Source organism: Nesoenas mayeri (genome assembly GCF_963082525.1).
Source record: "Nesoenas mayeri genome assembly, chromosome: 2".
NCBI lineage: Eukaryota > Metazoa > Chordata > Aves > Columbiformes > Columbidae > Nesoenas > Nesoenas mayeri.
Window position 1 is genome coordinate 79,327,449 of NC_137543.1, and position 22,460 is coordinate 79,349,908.

A 22,460-nucleotide genomic window follows, 5' to 3' on the forward strand; every position below is an offset into this window, starting at 1 on the left:
CGGATAAGTTTCTCTTGTATTCTTCACTTTCCCTTCCCTTGCAGACTGTCACTGTTTGTGTTTTGCACAAGTAACACCTAATAAAGCTTGTCATTGCCTTTCTCAAAATAAGCTGCAATGAAAAAAGAGGCATGGATGATTTTAAACACCCTTACCTTCTCTCAGGTCCTCTGGTAGTACATTTAAGATTGAACATGTAATTATTGTCTCAAGTGGAAAAATCAGCCTGTTTGAAATGCTGCTGGAGCTGGCTTGAGCTAACACAGCACATTTTTGCACTGAGGCACATTCTGTGCAAGAATGTGATCTGCTCCATTTGTGTTTGCAAGTATTGCTTACCACTGGTGCAGGTGAGGTGACAGCTGAAGGGAGAGTAACAGTATTACAGGCTGCTGCTGCACTGGGAGGTGGATGGGGAAGCTCAGTGTGCTCCATGAAGAGATCTAGTGGTCTTGATTGTTCCAGGCTGGTGTGGGACTGTGATGGTCTTCCTGATACTGTAGGGCTTGTACCTGTGTTTAGAAAAAATGTTAGCATTAGATTTAATTCAATGAAGGTAAGAGTACCTGAGGAAATATTCAGATAATGTTTAAGTGAGAAATTACTGCTTCAGTATGTTGTATAGTTTTGGAGAAGTCAACTGTAGAAAATGGGTCCTTGTGTTTCAGTATTAATACATATCCCATTGGCAATCATTCCCTGAGACATGGAATTGGTTTTTGCATTGCAGCTGAATTATATTTTGCACTATGTAGCAATGAACTGGTAGAAGAGTATCTTGAAACCTTCTGAAGGCCCTTTCTGTGTTAGAGCAGTGGTTCAGCTCATAGACTTTTCACTGAATGTAGCACTGAATAGTATACTGGAGAATGAGATAAATCAGCAAAACTTCTGACTGGTTTGGACAAGCAGTATGGCTCCTTGTTGTCACAGTACAAAATATTCCAAAGGTTTCCAAAGACTAAATTTTAAGAGGAGTAAGTCAGGTTCTTGGCATGGCATGCAACATTTCTCAAACTGAAATTTTATAGTGGCATTTAGTCAAAACATATGTTAGAAAAAAAATCATATGAGCAGTTAGCAACTCTCCTAAGTGTAGTTAGCAAAGGATAAGCTGTCCTTTTAAAAGGATATTGTGGAAATGAACGCTGGAACAAGCTTCCTGCACCTGTGCCTCTTTGACATCAGCTATGTTTTGATCTGATATGCAGCCATGGGCATATTAAGAACAGAGAGATGCAGGTGTTTCCCTCTGGCTCGTGTAAACTATATGCTTCTCTGGAAATTAAATGCAGCTTGCTATTGCCTGCAACTACAAAAGGAGATGCTTACTACTTAAGGAAGTGCTTTGGTATGAAAGGTGCCAAATGGCAATAGACAAGATTTTTCAAAGAGGAGGGAGTGGGAGGGAATGCACAACTGCTGTCAGTTCCAAGGATGCAACTTCTCTGCTCCATGCTTTACTTTTGCATACAAAAGTCCAGACATTCTCTGTCTGCTAGCAAAAACTTACTAACGTGATTGTAAATTTTATTGCACTTAGTTTCTAGAAATCATCAGACAGGTTGGAGAAAATGCAGGAAGATGCGAAATACATCCCAAATGGCTAATTTGTCAGACATCTCTACTCCACACTTGAAAGTGACATTGAGAATGCTTCTTGTCAGACAGATTGTGGTCAAGGAGTTGGAGTAGTTCTCACAGAAGTAAGTTAGCAGTGATGACCGCTTTCAGAAAAATGAAGCTAACCAGAGAGACCGAAAGAACTGGAAAAAGTCGAGCTGTATTTAGTTAAATTGCAAAAGTATTCACTTATGCTTGGATTCTCTGGCCTAACAGGTCTGCCATAAAGGCTGCTGTTCTGGAGTCTGTTTAATTTCATTTTGTTCATCAAGCCACATCTTTCAAAGTCATAAGGAATAAGGTGCTAATCCTTGAATAGAGCCAATTGGGCCATTCTCTTCATTGCACTACACAGGTAGTGTAGTCAGTTTCAGAATGATGCAAAAACCATTAAAATGAATAATTGAGTGGAAGTTTATGCAAGGAGAGAACCAGAAGGAGCTTGCAGATAGTGCAGTTGGACCTTAGCCTGTTGACCACAGAGTCTGGTCTGTGTTTTCTATTAGCCTCAGACCGGTTGACAGCCCCATTTGGATTTCTAGTTCCTTTCCCATTTAACCAGCCCTTTGATTCTTGATAGATTTTTTTTGAGATAATGAACTGTTTCTTCTGTACTTGTTGCTGTTATCTTGCCATAAGAAATTATGCCAGTTTATATGCCATCTCTGAACTTATAACAACTCAGCTATTACGAAGCTTAACAATGTTTTTTGTTAGATCATTTTAGAGAATTTTTTCATCTTTCTTTGATGTGGCTTTTGTTAGTTTTTACCAGTACTGCTTAATTAAAACGTGTTAAAGTGGGATCAAGAAGCAAAGTTGATTTACTAAGGTTACACTTAGTGTTTTGGGGTGCTTATGTGACACAGAAGTAAGTGTGGTGAAGATCTGGCGTCAAATGACAGATATTAATGCAAGCACTGTGTCTTCCTCTGTAGAGGTGATGAGCAGGGTCAGAGGAAGAAACTTATCATTATTAAATTAATATTGATAAAATCAGTGTGGCACAGAGCAGGGCACTCGGGAGCTGGAGACAGGCTTTGCTGTGGTGTTGCTGGGGCAGGGACTGACGGCCCCGAGGGACAGGTAGGAGAAGGCTCAAAGAGAGGGAGGCTGGTATGAATAGACAGGGGTACAGTGCTTTCCAGGTCATAACGGTGGTAACTTTCTCCTGGTATGCTCTGCAGTTCCCAGAAACCAACCAGCCAAAAACATACTGAGCTAAAGATTGGACTGCCATGTGTCATGGTCACATGCACACTCACTGTATATAAATTTGGTTAACCCCTTTGGTTTCTACTGTCCTGGCAATTCTATACCTTTGCCTAAGGCTCTTGTGATCTTACAGACCTCATCTACTTCTCATTATTTTTTCTGGTTTTGTCTTAAATGCAAGAAGCCTAGGCTGGTTAAAGTTGAACTCTGTGAGCTGCTCTGGCTGTGCTGAGCTAAGTTTAAGCAGTTTCTGTCCTTCTCTTCTTCCAGGTGTTTATCTTGGCTCTGGCTACTAGTGGCTGTCCTTTTGTTTCTTCTCTTTTCTGCTGCAGATGTACCCTAGTTTCAACATTATTTCCCCCTAATGAGGTGCTAATACTGAATAGTACAAGTACAATTTGTCATAGTTAAGAACAAAATTATGTCTCGTCTGTAATGCAGGAAAGAAAGAGGACTGAAGCATGCCTTTTCACAGAGTGTATAAAACAGTTTTGAAAGCAGTGCCGTTTTGAAATTCTTTCAGAATTACTCAGTTCACTCTGAGCATCATAGAGATACTTCAGAAGGGATTCTTTTTGATCCTCTAACTATAACCAGTCTTTATGCCAGTGGCACACATACTTCTAAAGAGTGAGAAAGAAAAGAAATTCCAAAGGAATTACTGATTAATCAACAGGTTAGATATTAGCCACCTTCATTTTTGCCTTAATGCATCCTTCCCACACTGAATATCTGTATGGGTTATAAATAACAGTGCTCCAGTGTAGGTCGCAGAGCAAGCTAAAAAGTGTCCTTTGTCTTTTTTGCTAGTCTATTGGGATACCTCGGAATATGCTATGCTTAAAACAGATGAGGAAATTCTAATGTCTTGTGGCCAATGCGTATATATTTAACTCATCTGAGAGGTTCCATGCCATGTTTCCATGTTCTCTGAAAGGAATCTTCATGTGGAAGACAGCTGAAATATGGATAATGCTACAGATGAAACAAAAATGCTGAATTGGCACTGAAGGCCACATTGTTTCTATGGAGAATTACTATCCTGCTTGTATTCTGGGAGCAGCTGAGCCTCTGTTGTTTTGAATTAAGCAAATCTTCCCAGTGTTCAGGCAGTGATTGCAGCAGCAAATTGTAGTGGTGCGCAGTCTCCATATGGAGCTAAGACCAGAAGATGATTAAGTTATGCAATTGAAAGTACTGAGTTTTCAGTGGGAATAATTGAAATATTTCTGTTGTAATAAGTGATCTGATAAAACTGTGCTAAAATAAAATTAAAAAAAAAAAAAATCAGGCAGGTACTGGGGTGTGTGTGTGTTTTTTGTGTTGTGGTTTTGTTGTTTTATTTTTTTTTCTTCTTTTGCTTGCCAACATAGCCAGACATTCTGTGGTTAGTACAAAGTAAGAGGTTCTTCAGGTTTCTTCCTCCTTTTTCTTTGAATGTTGTGAAATTCAAAGCTGATTGTCAAATATACATTGTGAAGCCTTAGTTCGATTCCATTTTGTTTTGTGAGCACAGCTTCTTTCATACTCTTAGTTACTTTTATTTCGGTTATGTGTACTGACAAGTTTGGCTTCTGAACCTGCTAGTGTGTGGCTTGTGACCTCTCCAAACTTGATGGTCAACAGAAAAAACAGACCTATTTCTCAAGTGTGCAGAGTGTCTCTTTTTAATTGCCTTTAAGATACCACTTCATTGTATGTCTTTTTCACAAATCTGTTTTATTTAGTTTTCATATTCCACAATTTTTCAGCCTCTTTTTACTTACGTCCTTGAGTCAGCCACTTCCCCTTCCCCTTCTTTCCCTCCCTGTATCCACCAGTGAAGAAAAGCTGGAAGTGACTGTGTTTATCTAAAGGAGTAAAGTGATCCTTGTCTGTTTTTCCTTAGCTGTCAGATTCCTTTGTTCTTCTTTACTTAAAGTTGTCTTAGGCTTTCGGATCTGTATTTTCATGTGAAAGATTTCTGCATTACTGTTCATGGCATACATTGATACCAGAGTACTTTGTCTTGATAAAGGCATTTCACTTCCTCACCTCATTACTCTTGAGATTTACTTAACCAGCTTTTGACTTTCAAACTGAAAATTTGGGGGCTAATGTGCGGTTGGTTATTGTGGTGTTACTATTGTACTACACCAAAAGAGCCGCTCCCCCAGCACTGCTGCAGCTGTGGGTTCTTTCTGCTTCCACTGTATCTGATTTAACAGTCATGCAGTTATAGGAAGAATCTGTTTAGTTTGCAGATCCAGCTCAGGACTGAGATAGAGGAAAAGGGAATGACTCTTTCTAAGCAGATCTGCAATCTATGCTATACCTTATTGTGCCCATTTAGTATCAGACCAGGAAAGTAAAACACCTTTAGCAGAACTTCTATGTGTTTTCATTGTGGTACCCAAACTTTGTTAGATTTCAGATAATAGCACCCAATGTAGGCTGTGGCAATACCGATACCATGTGAGAAGATTTAGAGGTCTATTATCTGACTCAAGCACATGCAGAAGCTCCGATTTGGGTGAAAAGTCTTCTACAAAAATCTAAACTTGAATTGGGATAGACTTCAATTGAGACAATTGACTCAATTGTAAATTGAGTATGACATTGACTTCCATGTCATATTCAATTGCCTTCATGGTCTGTACTGCTGCTGTGCTTATATTGGTAAGTTGGAAAATTTGCCTTTACTTATCCACCTCTCCCAGGTGGTGCTCTGCAAATGAGTCATGTTAAGAATGCATTCTCAGAGATAGTATAAAGCCAAAAAAAAAGGATTTTGTTTTGTTCTGACTCAATTCTGTTGGGTAATTTCTTGTGTTGGTTTAATAATTATTTTCAGCTGTAGGATTAAACAGTAGAGTTAAGGTTAGGTAGTATATACTAAGGAAGTTGTTGTTTCTAACCAAACTTTAGAATAACATATCTTCAGTAAATAACCCTCTTAAAACATGTTGGTGATTGGAAGATAATTTGTAATGAAAAGACCAATATTGAATGAATGAAACAGTTTCTAAGAAAATTCTGTGGTTAGTGGGAAAGGCAAGGTTTTATTTCCCTGTTTCTGCAGCAAAGTAGAAAGGTACAGAGTAAGAACTGCTTTTTGGAGTACAGGTTAAGCCATTTCAGTGAAAGATAGTATTTTAAGACTCAGTCATGAGAAATGCTAGTCTTGTAAGGTAATAAAAAGAGGATGTTACAGACTTCTCATCTTGTTTTCTCACTTTGAGGTCAAATAAGGAATGCCCTTCCGTTCTTTTCAGGCAGCATTACTGAAATAATATTTACCTCCTAGACTAAATTGTTCATGGGCTTTTGAAATTGTTTGTGGGTGTTTGAAACGTAGAGCTTAACATTTGGGATGGGTGCAAAATTTGGCTGCAAATTAGCATTGCCTTCTGCTGTGCAGGCTGCTTAGTAGGCTGCAAAGAGAGGCCTTGTATCAGAGTAGTTTATGATACATTATTACTTCTTCATAAACTTATCAGTAGTGTGTGCAGTTCGTCACTCTGTATTGTGAAATGCTTTTTTCATAAGCAGAGATGTACTATCTTCAAAAATGATGATGACTTTAGTAATCTCTTTTAGTGTTGTTGGTGAAAAGGCCTCATCTGTGAGTGTAAAACTATCTAGAAAAGGGATCGGTATCATCAGCTGTTACATGTGGGAGGCAAGGGAGTGAGACAGGTTACTTGAGAACACTAAAATATGTGCTCTGCCCATTTTTTATTATTAGATGAGTCTGCTTGAAGACTTAATGAAGTCTTTAACCATTCTGAAGTCATAGTGAATTATTTGTCACCAAGAAGCAAGCTAAAGATGTCACAGCTACAAACCCAGTACATCAAATCTGCCTTCAGTATGGCACAATCTGTGACTATGAAGAATCTTACTCAAGTTTTACATTTTTAATCCAGCCTTTCTAAATAAGCTTACCTTGCTAGCAATAAACATAATTCTGCTAAACAGTTCCGAAAAATTCAGTCCCACAAATGCATTTTTATGTAAGTTTTTCAAGCATTTCACAGTATAGTGGGTAAACCATTGCTGCAGAACTTCTGCAGTCAAATTATTTACATCAGAATTAAACCAACCCTCATTGCCCTTTGGTATTGCAGCTACACTTTGCATGTGGCTTATTGGATCTTGTTGTGTAAAAAAGGCAATATTAGGGTGCTGTATCTCAAGGCTGTGCTACTCTGAGGTGCCTGCCTGTGGCTGGAGGGGCTCAGCTGTGCCTTGTGCTGGGACCGGCTGGAACAAGCACAGGGCAGCCCAGGCCGCTCTTCACAGGGGCCAACCCGGCACTCCTGCCTTGGCACCTGCACCCAAATTTCACAGCCAAATTAAGTAATCCTGGAAGATTTGAGTTATGATTTAAAAACAAATATATATATATATATATATATATATATATATATTTTGTTTAAAGTAAAAATGCTTATAGAGATTGTATACTTGAAAGTTTTAAGAAATATTGTCCCAAAGTGCCAGTGCCACTACTTATCTGCAAACTCTCCAATCTTCAGTATGCTTCCTGTGAAACACTCAGTTTATTTCTTTTCCTCAGGGTTGGAGTTTGTGTGGATTACTGTTTGTTTTATTGCATCCTGATTAATGTGTTGGGTACAATGAAATTTGTAGCCTGTGTGTGTTATGTTGTCACATGTTTTGACTTGGTTTGAAGGAAAATCACTTGAGGACCCTACTCCTAAGATTCTAGGGCAGAAGGACACAGTGGATTTGCAAATTGACGTATAATCCATCTTGAAAGGAGTTCAATAAGTGGCAGTGCTTGTAGGTGGGGAACTTTTATGTTAAACTGGTGGTAGTTTGCTCAGCTTTTAGGAGTTAATAAATGGAAACCAGTTTTATGACTCATAATTTCCATTGGTAGAACTGTAAAGTCCAAGGAGAATGATTGCCTAAAGTGTGTAGTCCAACTTTGCTTTTGCTTTGGATAAATGAACTGATATATTGCATATTCAAAGGACGCTGTATATCCTCAAAGCTGAAGTATTGCAGTGGGCTGCTGATTTCCATGAGGATACTTAGAAACACACTCAGAGTCTGGGGTCTCTGGAGGTGCAGGCTGTAAAGAGATACATTTGAGGTTTTGGAGACTTGGACCAGCATAATGTCTGTTGTTCATACAAGAGAAGGAAAAGAGATTTTTCTTTCCTTTTGCATGATCTCTGATGCCTTGAGGTTTGAATTAGCTATTTTTTTTTTTTTCCTGGATCTCTTCTTGATGTAGTTGGCATATATTTGATTAAAAAAATTCTTGTCTGACAATATAAAAGAGAAAGTAATGATCATCTGGTAGAAAAGCCCTATGCATATGCCCTTTCATGTTGAGAAGCTGAATTTTACTAATGTCATTTGTATAAGAATTGATGGCTCAAGTAAACGGCCTTTTCAGACTTCTTTACATGAAAGCCATTGCAATATAATCCTTTTGGACAGTTAAAAAGATTAATGGCTCATATTCTGGACTTCACTGTTTTTTTGCTCTTTCTTTTTCCTGAGTTGTGTTTTGGTTTTTTGTTTTGGCATTTTGTTTAATGTTTAGCTTTGGCATGGCGGTGGACTTGGTCCTTCTGTCCATTTAACTCCTGAGGTAACTGTCACTGCCTGCTGAAGTCTGGTGCCATCAGATTAGAACTTGATGTCAAGAGTAATACTGCTGTTATTTTCCAGGATGGCATATGTGAAGTCAGTCTGTTTGTACGAGATCTTAGAAGGGCATGTATAATACAGCACAGCCACCCCCTACATCAAAATCCAGGAGCAAATGTCCTACAAAAAACCATAATAGAACTATTACAGGGCAGAGTGAAAGGGACTTGCTGCCGGGACACACCTTCATCTATCACGAGTCACTGAATCTCATGTATCTTATGCCTTGTATAACACATAATTCACACATCCTCTGTTTATGCTGGTTGGATGTGCAGTAACAATGAGGTGTATTAGAAGGGGGTTGGTTAGTAGGTCAAGAGAGGTTCTCCTTCCCCTCTACTCTGCCATGGTGAGACCACATCTGAATATTGTGTCCAGTTCTGGGCCCCTCAGTTCAAGAAGGACAGAGAACTGCTGGAGAGAGTCCAACACAGGGCAGCTAAGATGATCAAGAGAGTGGAGCATTTCCCTTATGAGGAAAGGCTGAGGGAGCTGGGTCTCTTTAGCTTGGAGAAGAGGAGACTGAGGGGTCACATCATTAATGTTTACAAATATATAAAGGGTGAGTGTCATGACGATGGAGCCAGGTGACAACCAATGATAGGACCAAGGGGTAATGGGTTCAAACTGGAACACAAGAGATTCCGCTTAAATTTGAGAAGAAACTTCATCTCAGTGAGGGTGACAGAGCACTGGAACAGGCTGCTCAGGGAGGTTGTGGAGTCTCCTACTCTGGAGATGTTCAAAACCTGCCTGGACACCTTCCTGTGTAACCTCATCTAGGTGTTCCTGCTCCGGCAGGGGGATTGGACTAGATGATCTTTCGAGGTCCCTTCCAATCCCTAACATTCTGTGATTCTGTGAAAATAGCAAAATTAAACAGAAAAGGTGACAGTCATGCAATCAGAAGCACTGTCTGTAATAGGCAGGTCTTGCATATGTGCCCAAGTAGTTTTTCAGTCTTGGGCAGATAGAGGCTGTGCTTCCCTGGGTAAGTTGAAATTGCATTGTTTCTGTCTTGACTGACTTGTGATGTCTTTGACACTTTTCAGCAGTGTAACTGGCAGAATCCAAGGTTTGCTTTTCACCAGTTTATGCTGTTTACTTTGTAGTAGGGGTGTCAAACTCATTTTCACTGAAGTAGTTACATTTATACAGTCCCAAAAGTGTGTTTGGCCCTTTGAAGGCAACCACGAGGCTCATGTGGCCACTGGTGAAAATGAGTTTGATACCCCTACTTTATAGTGTTTATCGAATGCTTCCATTTGGCTGAGATGCCTTGTGTGTGTTTAGTCTTACGTCTGTCCAGCAAGTTTTTAAACAGCTTGGAATACACTGACAGAGGAATTTAGAGTTCTAAGAAATATGCTTTTGGAAAAAAAAAAAAAATATTGTAACTTGCTATATAAGTATCAGGGAAAAGCTATTGCTTTTTTTTTTTTTTTTTTTTTCAGCAATATCAAAATATGGAGTAAGACTACCCAGTTCCATGCACAACCTTCTAGTATTGTTTCATTGGATAGTCCATAGCATCTCTTTTATATGTATTTATTCTGTTCTGATAACAAAACTGAAGATGCAAATGCTTTTATAAAACAAACAAACCTAATGTTTTATTCAAAATAGCTATTTGTGATAAAAGGTAAATGGAATACTTTATTTTAATAGTCATGACTCAAAAAGAGACCAAGTAGATTTAATAGGGCTATAGGGCTATTGAATACAAAGATATCTAACTAAAAAAAATCCTTGAGCTACATAGAGCTGGAGGTAGAGCCAGTGTTCAGGGGAAGTATCTGTTACATGCTTTCCTTACTCTAATTTTCTTTCCAGCAGGATCAAAATAAAATGTGTAGGAAATAGCATACTAGGTTAGATGGCCGGAATCTTGTTCCGGTGGCTATTGTAGGACGTTGGCACTAGTATATGGAAAAAAAAAAAAATCCATACACTTGCTTCTTCAGAAGCAGGTCTGAGACATGATTTGAATTACAAATGTGTAGTGGTGTGATGCTTTGCAGGTGTGGTTAAGTCCATGCAACCTTCACTCCTGGTGTGGATTATGTTGTATTGTGGGAAAATTGTTTTGTTCTACTGTATCTACCTACTACCACAGTGCATTTTATTTTGGAATGCAACTTCTGGCTTTGAAATAAAAAAAAAACAACATTGAATGTATGAAGCAAACTCTAGACAACTGCAAGTCATGCTAGGGAAACATTTGGGAGGCCTTTCATTTGTTTAAGCGGAGAATCAAATACAGTCATTACTTCTGTAGTCTTGGCAATATTGCCCTCTGGTCATTCTAGTTGTTGTATTAGAACCCCTGTCAGGTTATATTTACTTGCTATGACTTTCTCAGTGTACTTCTTAAATTGAAGAGATGAACTGATCTCTGAAGACCAGCTTTTATGCCACACTTCAAGTTTTCCTACGGCATTAGGGAAATCAGCAGTCTTGGAACTTACATGGCATATCAGGCAGATAATGCCCTGAGAAAAAGCACTGCAGAAGAACCCTGCCTCAAATGAGTTCAGGTGAATGTGAGAGGCATGGGAATTCATGCCACTTCCTGAATGTTTGATAGCACCAGTCCCATATACTAAATCATAATTTGCCTCTTTTCTTTGCCTTGCAACAATCTTCCTGAAAGTAGTATGTGGACATCAAATATGGCATAGCAAAAGGCTTCTCTATCAGGTCTGCTGTTTTCTGACCTGAGGACTAGAGGGTGTCTCCTCTAACATGGAACTTCTGCTTAAAACATTTCCAGTGAAAAGTTCCCTGTTGTTACAGACTCTTCTTGATGTGATTTTCAGAGAATGAACCTTGGATGACAGGCCTACTTTCTTTCATTTCTGTTTTGTTTTGGGCGTTTCACTTAATGTTAAGGCACATAGAAGATGGCTACTGCTTTTGCTGTTATTCATTACTGGTGCAGATGTCTGCAGATCTTTGTTGAAGAGCTTAATTGAGATAAGCTGTCTGTGGAAAAAAAAGGCAACATCTTTGGGAGCTATTTTTGCAGCTGTTTAGGGTAGATATTTGTTTGATATATAAGTTGATAGTAAGCTCTGTAGTAAGATCTAGTACTTTTCTATTAAGGGTAAAAAATGGAGGTGTGGTAAAACGTGGTGTAGTCAGTTGGAAAGTCATATGTATAAGAAATTTTCATAAAAGTGCTGAAATCACAGGATGATTACCACAGCTTACTGGTCTACAAAGCGCCGTTCTCACAGAGGTATCCAATTATAAGTTATGGAATTGTTGAAGTGGGAAGGCACCCCTGAGTTGTTTGATTCCACCTGAGTGTTCAAAGCAGGGTCAACTAAAACAGGCTGCTCATGGCCACGTCTGTTTGGGCTTTGAGTATCGCCAAAGATGGAGACTCCGCAGCCTCTCTGTGCAAACCTGTTCTAGTGTTTGACCATCATCATAGTAAATTAAATAAATAAATAACTAAGTCTTATGTTTAAATTTAATTTCTTATATTTTGATTTGTGCCCATTGCCTCTTCTCCTGTCACTGAGAACCAATGAGAAGAGCCTGCCTTCCAGGAAGAATTTCAGATTAGACAGTGAGGAAGAAGGGTTGTTTTGGGGCTGTATACAGTAAGAGAAGACTAACAGTACCATAAAAATATTAAAAGTATAATTGCAGGAAGAGCTGGTATCCAACCAATGCAGTAATCACTATGTATTTTTTTTCTTAATTTCTAGTTTTAACTTTTCACAAGGAATTAAACTGTTTTAAAGTTCAAGTAGATTTAAATGGTAAATATCTGGACCTGTAGCTGATATTTCAGTGTCTACAGAAGTGTACAACTGTAAATAATATGTTGCTATCGGACGTACTAGCGATCAGCATTCTGCAGTGGGTAAAATATTTGTTGTGTTCTTGGAGGCTTGCTGGTATGTGGTGTAAATAGAAATAATGGAGGAGCTCTGTAGCTTCAGGAAGCATTCACTTTGTGAGAACAACCTATGCTACAGATGACCAGCAAGCAACTCTGCTATTATTTGGTATCACTGACTTCCTTTTACCACTTCCCCCTTTTTTATTTTAATTAAGAGGAAATTCTGTTTATTTGCTTTGAGGAAATATTATTTTCCAGTCTTTTTGATTTTGGGTTTTGTTTGTTTGTTTGTTTTTTCTTTCTATTAATCTGTTAAGGGGTGCTGACATGCTTTGGAAGCTTATTTCCTGACTCTGCAGTTGCAGTGCTTGGTACATAAGGAGTTGCTGGTAGTGGCAATACTATCTAAGTACCTTTCTTGCTGTTAATGATTGGTTTATCCACTATTGCAGGTGTTTCACATTATCTGGCCTCTTCCTGGGAAAGAGTATTTTACATTTATCCTTCTCTTTTTGCATCTGCCATTCTTCTACCACAACCCTAGTTGCCTTAGCTGGAGAGGTATTTTGGTGCAGCTGTTTCTATGAAGACCACAGTCCATTACTCCATCTCTTGTCAGCTTGAGAGCAATCAAAGTGATATTCTAGAGGCACTGCTTCTTGGGTTTGCTTAACTTCTTAGAAGAATGTAAAAAGCAGTTAGTGAATCACTGAAAACATACTTTTTATTTTCCTCTTCATTCCACCGAGCTACTACCCTTAGCCATTTATTTTTTATTTCCTTCTGGTCTTTTTAATATCCTTTCACTCCACAATCCTCTCTCAAATCTAAGCATGTTAACTTAAGCAACTTTACATGGAGAACGATTCTCTAGGGCTGGCTGACGGATTAAGTGGCAGTACCTTGGTTGTGAAGCAACCTACGTTTGCACATTCTCCAGTCGTTTCCCATTAAAACTTAAATCCTTGTTCTGTTGTGGCACCTTTAGAAAAGCAGACCTCCTCCTTACATCTAAATGTTATGAAAGCCAGGCATACTGTAACCCAGAACCCCAAGGAATTCTTGATTGAAATAACAGATCAGAAAAGTTTCTTGCTAACATTCCTATGATTATAGGTTTGTTCAAGTGACAGAAACATGGTGTCAGCTAGCTTTCTGCATACAGCATAGTTTTGGTCCAAAAAAACAATGCAGCTCTTAAAGGCTTCATTGATGTAGTGTTTGCGGGTATAGATAACTTCTTAAAATGTAGCAGTATTAGTTACCTTTCCTCTCTCTAGAATTATCTCATGTATAGTTGATTGGGTAGTTGGTCTGGTTCCTGCTGTAGAACAGAATGTATTCCCTGTTAAGTAGGTGCTGAGGCTGAGTGGAGTTAGTGAAGGGAACAAGAGTGACTCATTCTTAGATCCTCATAGGTAAATAAAAAGACAATTTTATTTTAGCCCCTTCTGCTCTTTGGTATCTATCTCAGTTAATTATTTTCTTTGTATATTTGGTTTTGATCTGTTGGTAACTTGCACCTGGTGTCATAGAATCGTAGAATGTCAGGGACTGGAAGGGACCTCGAAAGATCATCTAGTCCAATCCCCCTGCTGGAGCAAGAACACCTAGATGAGGCTACACAAGAACGTGTCCAGAAGGGTTTTGAATGTCTCCAGAGTAGGAGACTCTACAACCTCCCTGGGCAGCCTGCTCCAGTGCTCTGTTACCCTCACTGAGAAGTTTCTTCTCAAGTTTAGGTGGAACCTCTTATGTTCCAGCTTAAACCCATTACCCCTCGTCCTACTATTGTTTGTCACCGAGAAGAGCCTGGCTCCATCCTCCTGACACTCACCCTTTGTATATTTATAAACATTAATGAGGTGACTTCTCAGTCTCCTCCAAACTAAAGAGACCCAACTCCCTCAGTCTTTCTTCATAAGGGAGATGCTCCACTCCCTTGACATCCTGCTTATAGGTCTGACAGCATTGATGTTGGAAATGCAGGAAGAAGTCTTAAGAAAGAAAGAAAGAGAAGAATAATCCATTGGTTCTGATTTACCTTTAAAAAATGAAAGATGAAGAACAGCAACTGTAGAAGTTAGTTAAGTTACTGTATTACATCAAGCAGTGAGCATGGTGTAGGAGGAAACAGCAGATACCTTGCGTTCATTTTCACGTGACCAAGTGACTTGAATACATAATATGAACACATAAACCAGAAATCTGAACTCATTTAACTCATTTTGAATTTAACTCTTCATGCTGATGAGGGTCAGTGTCCATATGTCCTGATTTCTCTTAGGAGTGTTTGAATGAGAACACCGATCATGAAAGTTCTTTTAATGTTGTTAATCACAAACTTTTCTTTCACAACAGATTTTTGAAAATACATAATGAGAGTCCCTGTAACATGGGAGATTGTCTGCAACCTTAGTACATGTAAAGGTGCACATGCTGTAAGTTATAATATAGTTAACTCCTATTCCAGTGTGTACAAAATGCACATCAGCTCCTTCAAGCTTAGTTTCCTGTAATCATGCCAGGTTCTGATATGGAAGGTCTTTGTATTTTGCTGTTGATACTCATATTTGTTCTCTCTCTCTCCCACCCTCTCCACCTCTTTCTCCCTTTGCAGGCAAAGGCAGCTCAAGCATCTCATCCGACGTGAGTTCAAGTACAGATCACACACCCACCAAAGCCCAGAAGAATGCAGCTACCAGTGAAGGTAGGCAGCTGGTACTCATTACCCAGGTCAGGCCCTCCAGCATAATCCTAGCAATTTTCAGAAAAAGAACTCCTTCTCTTCATTCCTTCTGCATACAGTATCATTGGTGTATTGGAGTAATTAAAAAACAGTTCTTCCTGCATACAGTTTTCACTTCTTCCTGCTGTAGTCTGATTTAAGCTTGTGACAAAGTATTTAAGATGCTTCTGCAGAAGAAAAGTGTAGAGAATTTTGAGTAATTTTGCATGTTACTTTTTCAACAAAGGCTTTTTACTTAAGATTTCATGTGGTCCAATTTTGATCTTATTTTTGAAGAATATACTTAATGGAAGCTTTTTGGCATACATTCTGCGTTCAATCTTGGCCTCTTATTTTTGTACTATAAACACTATGAAAATATGAGTCATTTGTGCCAAGTTTTCAAAAATGTAGCTATGGCCATGAAGAGCTGACAAGGATTTAATTAGTTCAACACACCTCACCTAGAGTTACTGGAGTATGTGATCATCTGGGAGTAGGTTTTTAATGTCTGGCAAAAGAGGCTGTCTTATGTGTCAGTATTAATACAAAGCTGTACTAACTGGCCTATGAACAGAGAAATGCTGATCCTTTCCTGCTGCCGTCTTATATGTGAGTAGGTGTACTCTGTTAAATGAAAGTTTATTTTCCCTAGTTTTTATAAGAGTGTCTTCAAAGGCTGAGAGGAAATCATTGAATCTATATGTAATGATATAAGCTGAAAGGATCTTTAAATGATAAATTTATGTGCCTTAACTAGTACTTCTGGTCAACTATGTCATAATAAGTTGGTTGTATTTAGTAATCACCAAATAATAATTCTGATTTCTTATACTTCTGGCATTACAAATTAAGTCACAAGCTCTGACTTACAAGTCTGGCTTTATTTCTTATGGTTAAAAGAAATCATGGACTTTGAATAGTTCTAGCTTGGCAAGTCTGACTATGACTGTAGAATCTATAAAGTAAAAACAGTTCATGTAAGTAATAAATGACCATAGAAATCACAAGATATTGTTGTTAGGCATGCATAATCCCATATTAAGAATGAAGATCTGGCACCTGTGAGTCATGAGAGATACTGGTTTAGAATCTCTGCTTTTTAGTCTGGACAATACATTTAACAATAAATGAATAAGTGGTTAATAAATTCAAGTTGAATAGTAGAATTCATGTTTCTGTAAGCCTTAGATTAAAAAGTTTTGAGGTACCTGAAGAAGGTGAATTGCCAAAACACGAAAGTTAGGAAATGTATAAAAGCATTTTAACTTCTCTATATGACAGCCAGGAAAAAAGAAAAGAAACCGCAAAGGAATAGTGGAAACTCTGAAGTCAGAACTTAACAATTGCTTTAAATTTCTGGTTTCCTTCAGTCAGTAAAGCATGTTTTTTCCTTATTTTCAAATCAGATAATGCAAAAAGATCCTTTGCTAATCTCTAAGATTTATGTTCTTAATCTAGCCCATTGTAGAGCCAGTGAATACCAATGTTAACCCTGAAATCTTCACCACTGTTTTGCAGCTGATTAATTCATTGGTGAGGGAGCCTTAAATGCAGGCCAGCAGATGCTGTAGTAATTATATGTTTTTATGTGTTCTCATGCAGTTTTATAAAGAGTTCAGAGCAGTGGAGTTGTGTATTTTATACTTGGAGACAATTTCAGATGTGAGCCTAGTTTTTCTGTGCCCTCAAAGTGTGATTTGATAAACACTTTGCCAACACAGAAATAGTCTCTTCCTCAGCCTGTGCTACTACTACTTTCCTACCAAGTTTTTCTGCTGAGGAGTTACTAATGTGGATTGGTTTAATATAAGTTCCCTTAATGTGGATTGCTGTATAGTCTGTCAGATATTTTGAATGTTGTGACCAGGGAGCATAACACTTGCATGAAGGCAAGTGAGAGCAGAGACATGGGCGAAAAACAGAGACTGTTGAAACCAGTGCTGTTACTGGAAGGCACATTTATTAACTGGTGTGGATCTGGATTTTTTACTAATGGTGCCTCTCTTCCCAATGTACAGTAGACTTATGCTGTCGGAGGATTCAGCTGAATGGAAATGTTCATACCTTCTCCAAGATGAGTGGAGTTCTATGCTTACAAGACTCAATGTTTTTATGCTGTTCAGTTAAGGAGTAGTGTCTTGGGACCAGCTAAGAACAGGAGCCTGATTGTGTTAGACGCTGTATAGGCAGTGTCAGTTATGTCTTTTCACTGGGATGCTTACATAACATTGTATAACTGTTAGTTAAATTTACCTTTATAGCACTCTATGCTCTAGTATTTGCTTGCCATGATACAGCAGTACTTGCCTGCCCCAGAGACTGGTAAATGTGTCTTGCTCTTCACCATGAGGTTGGTTTATCACAGGGAGAGAAAGCTCTAATCCTGCCCTTTGCTTTAGCCCTGTACTGTAAATTCCTATCACTGTAAGCTGTCCTATGAATCAGCCACATGTTGTGTGTGCTGAGATGTATGTATACTAGGTGTGGAGTGGGAAGGACTATGAAACATTGCAGGTGAATTTTTCACCTTCATTGGCATGTGAAATGATCTCAACTGAACGAGTTGCCGATGGCTTCTTTGCACCCCTTGCATTTCTCTTGGTAGCTGAATTCCTGAGTGCCCAGCTCTGTGGAGAGTGTACATTTTGTGTTTGAGGCTGAAGGCCTTTCACAGCTTCCACTTTTCAGCTTTGCAAACACACCTAATTCTTTCCAGTTCTGCACAGCATGTCTTCTCTTCTGGTTCTGTAAGACAGTTGACACACTTGTTGAAGGTGAATCAATGAAATGCCTTGAAACAACTAGAAAGGAAATCTGTGGGGCTGATTCAATCAAGCTCTGTGGTACTCTACAGCAGAGAAGCGGTCCTGTAAAGTACTTCTTAGAAAGGTATGGATTCCCAAGGACTGCAGTAAGGTGTCAGGCAGGACTCTTGCTTGAAAGATCAAACCATCCAAGGAAGTATCTGACAGCAGGTATTATCTTGCTGTCAGTTTGAACAATCAAGTGAACCACACTCTTCATCTTGTCTCCTGCAACCATTATGTTTCTCAGGTTTCAGTGCCGTCATGTGTCTTTATGGGATGGGTACAAGAAACGGGTAACAAGCAGTTTAAAATGACTTATATGGTGTTCCAGTCCTAGATATGCTGTCAAGGCAACATCAGTCAAATCTCTTGATGGGAATGGGAGATGCAGTTATGGGAAAAATACAGTACTTTCCCTCACATTGTAGATTATGAGGATCTGTAGACTTGTAGAAGGAGATCTTACGTTTCAAAGAGCCAGAATGCCTGGCACACTATTAAATGTGCCTGGGTGAACTGCACATCCTCTACCAGTGACGAACAGACAGAATGTATTAGTGTCCTTACCCAAACCAACTTTGCTCAGTGATGCATTGGAGAGGTGACTACTACCCTGTTTCTGTTGTGTAAACGAATGTACATAATAACTGGCAGACCATGCAACTTCCTAAATTCAAACTTGAGATGTTAGTGATGCACTTAAGGGGGATGCAAAGGTGAGGCTCTACTGGTACAGAAACTGAAGTCTAGTCTCTCTTGTTGTGATTTTCACTTTCTGCACTTCAGTGAGGGGCAGGTGGCAAAAAAATACAGGTCTGGTCCTCTCTGTAAATCAGAGCATGCTGTAGGGACTGTTTGTTTGGCTATGGCTTGGCACAGAATGAAGCATGGTAGACTGGGGAAGTGCATGCACAGATGCCTCCACACTGTCTTCTCTAATAAGGATACAATTTTCTTTAGCTTTGAATATATACTACCTTTTACTTCTTTTCCAGTCTCAGATATTGTTTGTGATTCTTTACCCCATCAATCAACTACAGTTAGAAACTGGAGAACACATGAGTTTTTGCTACCACCCACTGGTCTTCTGGCAAGTGAAAGACTAAATGGATTTTTGTGGGACATTTAAATGCAATTTGCTAGACACAGTCTCAGCTGGAATATTATTGTCTAGAACTTGATTTAGAAGATTAGACTGAATGTTTTTGTATGGGCTTACCTTGATCAGGGAGCCTTCTTAAACACTTACCTGCAGAGTGTAGAATGTTATGTCCAGGCTGGATGCTTCATATTAACTTGACTGTTCTTCAAATAAAAAAAATCAGCACAGTTTGCACTTCATGTATATGGTTGTTAAGTGATAATCCAGAGGCAGCTTTAAATGGAGAACTCTTGTATAAGCTCCATGTACAAGTTCTAGTTTATTTCTCAGTTTCTATAAAATCAAACTGAAGGATTATGCCTGAAGCAAAACAGAGCGGAGGGGGTCAGTGCAAAATATCTCTGAATATATCCTGTTAAATGTTTATATTTGGAATTTTGTGGAAACACAGTGAAGTCAGTTGCTGTGTTCTGCAGAAGTAAATTATATCTGCTTTTAGTGATGTTGACTTTCAGGGACCTTCAAAAAGTAGGTGTTTAACTTTTTTGTTCATTTGTTTTTCCTTCTGCAGTACTCTGAGAATTCTAGTCTGGCTTCCTCATATCATATGATGTTCATGTACCTTACATATACTTTTAAGAGACTGGTTGGAAAACAGATGAATTAAGAGAAGATGGATTTTCACCCATTAGCGCTGTGATATATGTTTAGCATGGAGATCAAATGCATTTGTTTTGGCAGTACCTGTGTGCATCTCAACAGAAGAGAGGTATTTGTTCTGAAGTTTACCTATCTACTAGAAAAGTCCCCCGTTCTCATAGTCGTATACTCCTTTCTGTTTTATTTGGGCTTTTTAGTGGTTCTGGTGGACTTGGTAGAGTTTGGTTAATGAATGGACTCAATCTTAAGGGTCTTTTCCAAGCTAAATGATTCTGGGAGAAGCAAGCTCTGTAGCCTGGCTGAAATAATTATGCTTGTTAGGAACCATTCCCTCCATTAAATCATGTTTAGGGCAACTGTGTTAACATGTAGCATTTTGCAAATATGTAATGCTTTAATTACTCATGTAAGAGTGTTACTTTGTACCCTGTGCAAGGTGATACCTGGCTAAGGCTGATCACACTGTGTTGCTGTGGTTCTCAGCATCCTTTGATGGTGGATCCCTGCCCCTGAAGCTTCTTGAAGTGAATGGTACATTAGTGAGTGCTGGTCTATTGTATGGGATTTCTGCTGTCCATCATCTTTCCCCATCACGTGCTAAGTTCTAAAGAAAAGGATGGCTGTGAATGAGGAACTGGCCTTCTCCCAGTACTGGTTTCCATTCTGATGAAGTCCTTGGGGCGTGGGAATAATAATAATAATAATAATAAACCACCACAAACAAACCCTAAACATTGACAACAAAACCCCAAACCACAAAACACCAAAGAAAAACAATGCAACCAAAAAAAACCAACCACCAAACCCACCAAAAAACAGGCAATGCCCTTCCCAACCGCCCCCAAAAAAAGCAGCACCACCCCCAGAACCAAATCAGACAAACAAAACCCAAACAATAATAATTAAAACCAACAACAAACCAAACATACACCAACAAAACTCTAGCCAACCAAACAAAATGCAGCTGGAGCTAAGAGTTATAGCTGCTGGCAAGTTTTATGAATTTGGGAGTGCTCAGTAGGACTTCTCCTGTTCTGAATATAGAAGTACAGGTATTCACTCTTTAGAGAAATAACAGCTACTCAAGTAACTGAAGCTGTATTGATATCCAGTTTTACATGGAAAAAAGCAGAGTTGGGTAAGCTTTTCTAAGAAGAGTTAGGCTCTAATCATGTAATAATTGCAGAACTTCTTCATGCACTTGCTGTACTATTCTAATAATTTCTTAAGAAAATAACTTCCATGTGACTTTCAAAACCACTGGAATTTGGCTACTACTACTACTGTATCATTTTTTTTTCTACCAACTATAAGTGAATTAATGTGTAAATAGTATCTAATTGATAAAAGTAGGAATAGTGAGTGTTCAGCCACATGATTCTTTCTTTGACGCTTAAGATATTAAAGACATTTTAGAAGGCTACACTGAATAATGGAACAAGCAACTACTTTTGAAACATTTTTATGAACTATGGAAAGACAGCTTGACCTTTATCAATATGTGAAATCTCTCAAAGCAGTTGTTTTGCAGTCTTATTTTCTAGGCCTACAAGTGATAGACTTTTTTGTCCCTGGCTTTCATACACAAAGGTACAAAAAATTAGTGATATCTTGGCTTTTTATATAGAAAAATTTATTTTCTGGAAAAATGTGAGCTCTGTATCAGAAAACATTTAGCACTGCCCTACGTGGGAATACATTAAGTGAGATTTCTGGAACATAAAGATTTATTTGGGTTGTATGCCTTTCATTTCACCTTACAAGCAAGGGAACAAAGTACACATTATAGGATATTTTCCAGGAGGATGTCATACTGTTAATTTCTCTTGGCTTCATAATCACATTCTTTTAAAAGGCTGTATGTCTTTTGGGTCTCTGAGTAATTCTTAATTTATTCAGTGAATTTAAGAGGAGGGATCCTTGTGTTGTGCATGATGATGTACAGTACAAAAAATGTGGAAAAACAGAACAGGTCCTTTGCTACTGAATGATTTTATATTTAAAATGGTTCCTGATGGCAAACCAGCCCAGGCTGAGATTCAGGTGTGTGCAATGTTCATCTTATTTCAGAGGGAGGGAGACAAAAAAACCTCAGAGAGCCAGTCTGCAAATAGGTAAACCTTCTGTAGATTACATTTCATATAAAAAGGAAGGTAGCTATGTTCAATATACTCTAGTTACATTGAAGCTTTTGAGTGGTTTGTGCATCCTTGCAGGACACTGAGCTAATGAAGTGTTCTGACAAAGGACTGTTGCTGAAGAAAGGTGGCTTTCTGCCTGCTTTTTCTTGATGATTCTGTGGGCAGAAGGAGCTCCTTTGATCCCTTCTTATGTCTGAGACCTGTTAAGAAATCTTTTCCCACTTCAGTTCTTTAGTATCTTTCTTTTCATTTTTGCTTTAACATTGGAAGCTTAGCAACCCAGTATCAGAAATGAAAATATATGCATGTTCTTTCTGGATGCATGCAAGCAGTTACATAATTCCCAATTCGCAGTTCTTTCCCTGTTTATCTCCATCTTCATGTCTTTGTAGTGTCTCTTACTGGGAGCCTGGGCTCTTGGTTAAGCAGGCTTTCTGTGCACCATACGGAGTCTAAATTTGATATGAATGCTTGAACTTGCCCCTGCTTACTTGGAACTGGGCTGAGGTACAGTTGGCTTTGAGTGAACTGTGGCTGTTTTGAGTTGGTAGTGAAACTGGCGACCAGGTAAGATTCCTAGGGTTTTGTGTTACTTTTCTAGCAGTGGAGTGTTCTAGAAAAGTGAAATGCTGCATTGCTCAATGTGCCAAAA

At 38.8% G+C, this 22,460-nt stretch overlaps 1 protein-coding gene across 1 annotated transcript in view; it reads left to right on the forward strand.

Moving 5' to 3' along the window:
• The window catches only part of FBXL7 (F-box and leucine rich repeat protein 7), a gene marked incomplete at its 3' end in the record, with an annotated part of 182,769 nt that overhangs the window by 29,482 nt on the left and 130,827 nt on the right, over positions 1-22,460 (forward strand). The window contains exon 2 of the mRNA XM_080338608.1: positions 14,988-15,077. Within this exon, the coding sequence (XP_080194734.1) occupies positions 14,988-15,077 (90 nt within the window). The remainder of the gene's footprint in view (positions 1-14,987; positions 15,078-22,460) is intronic.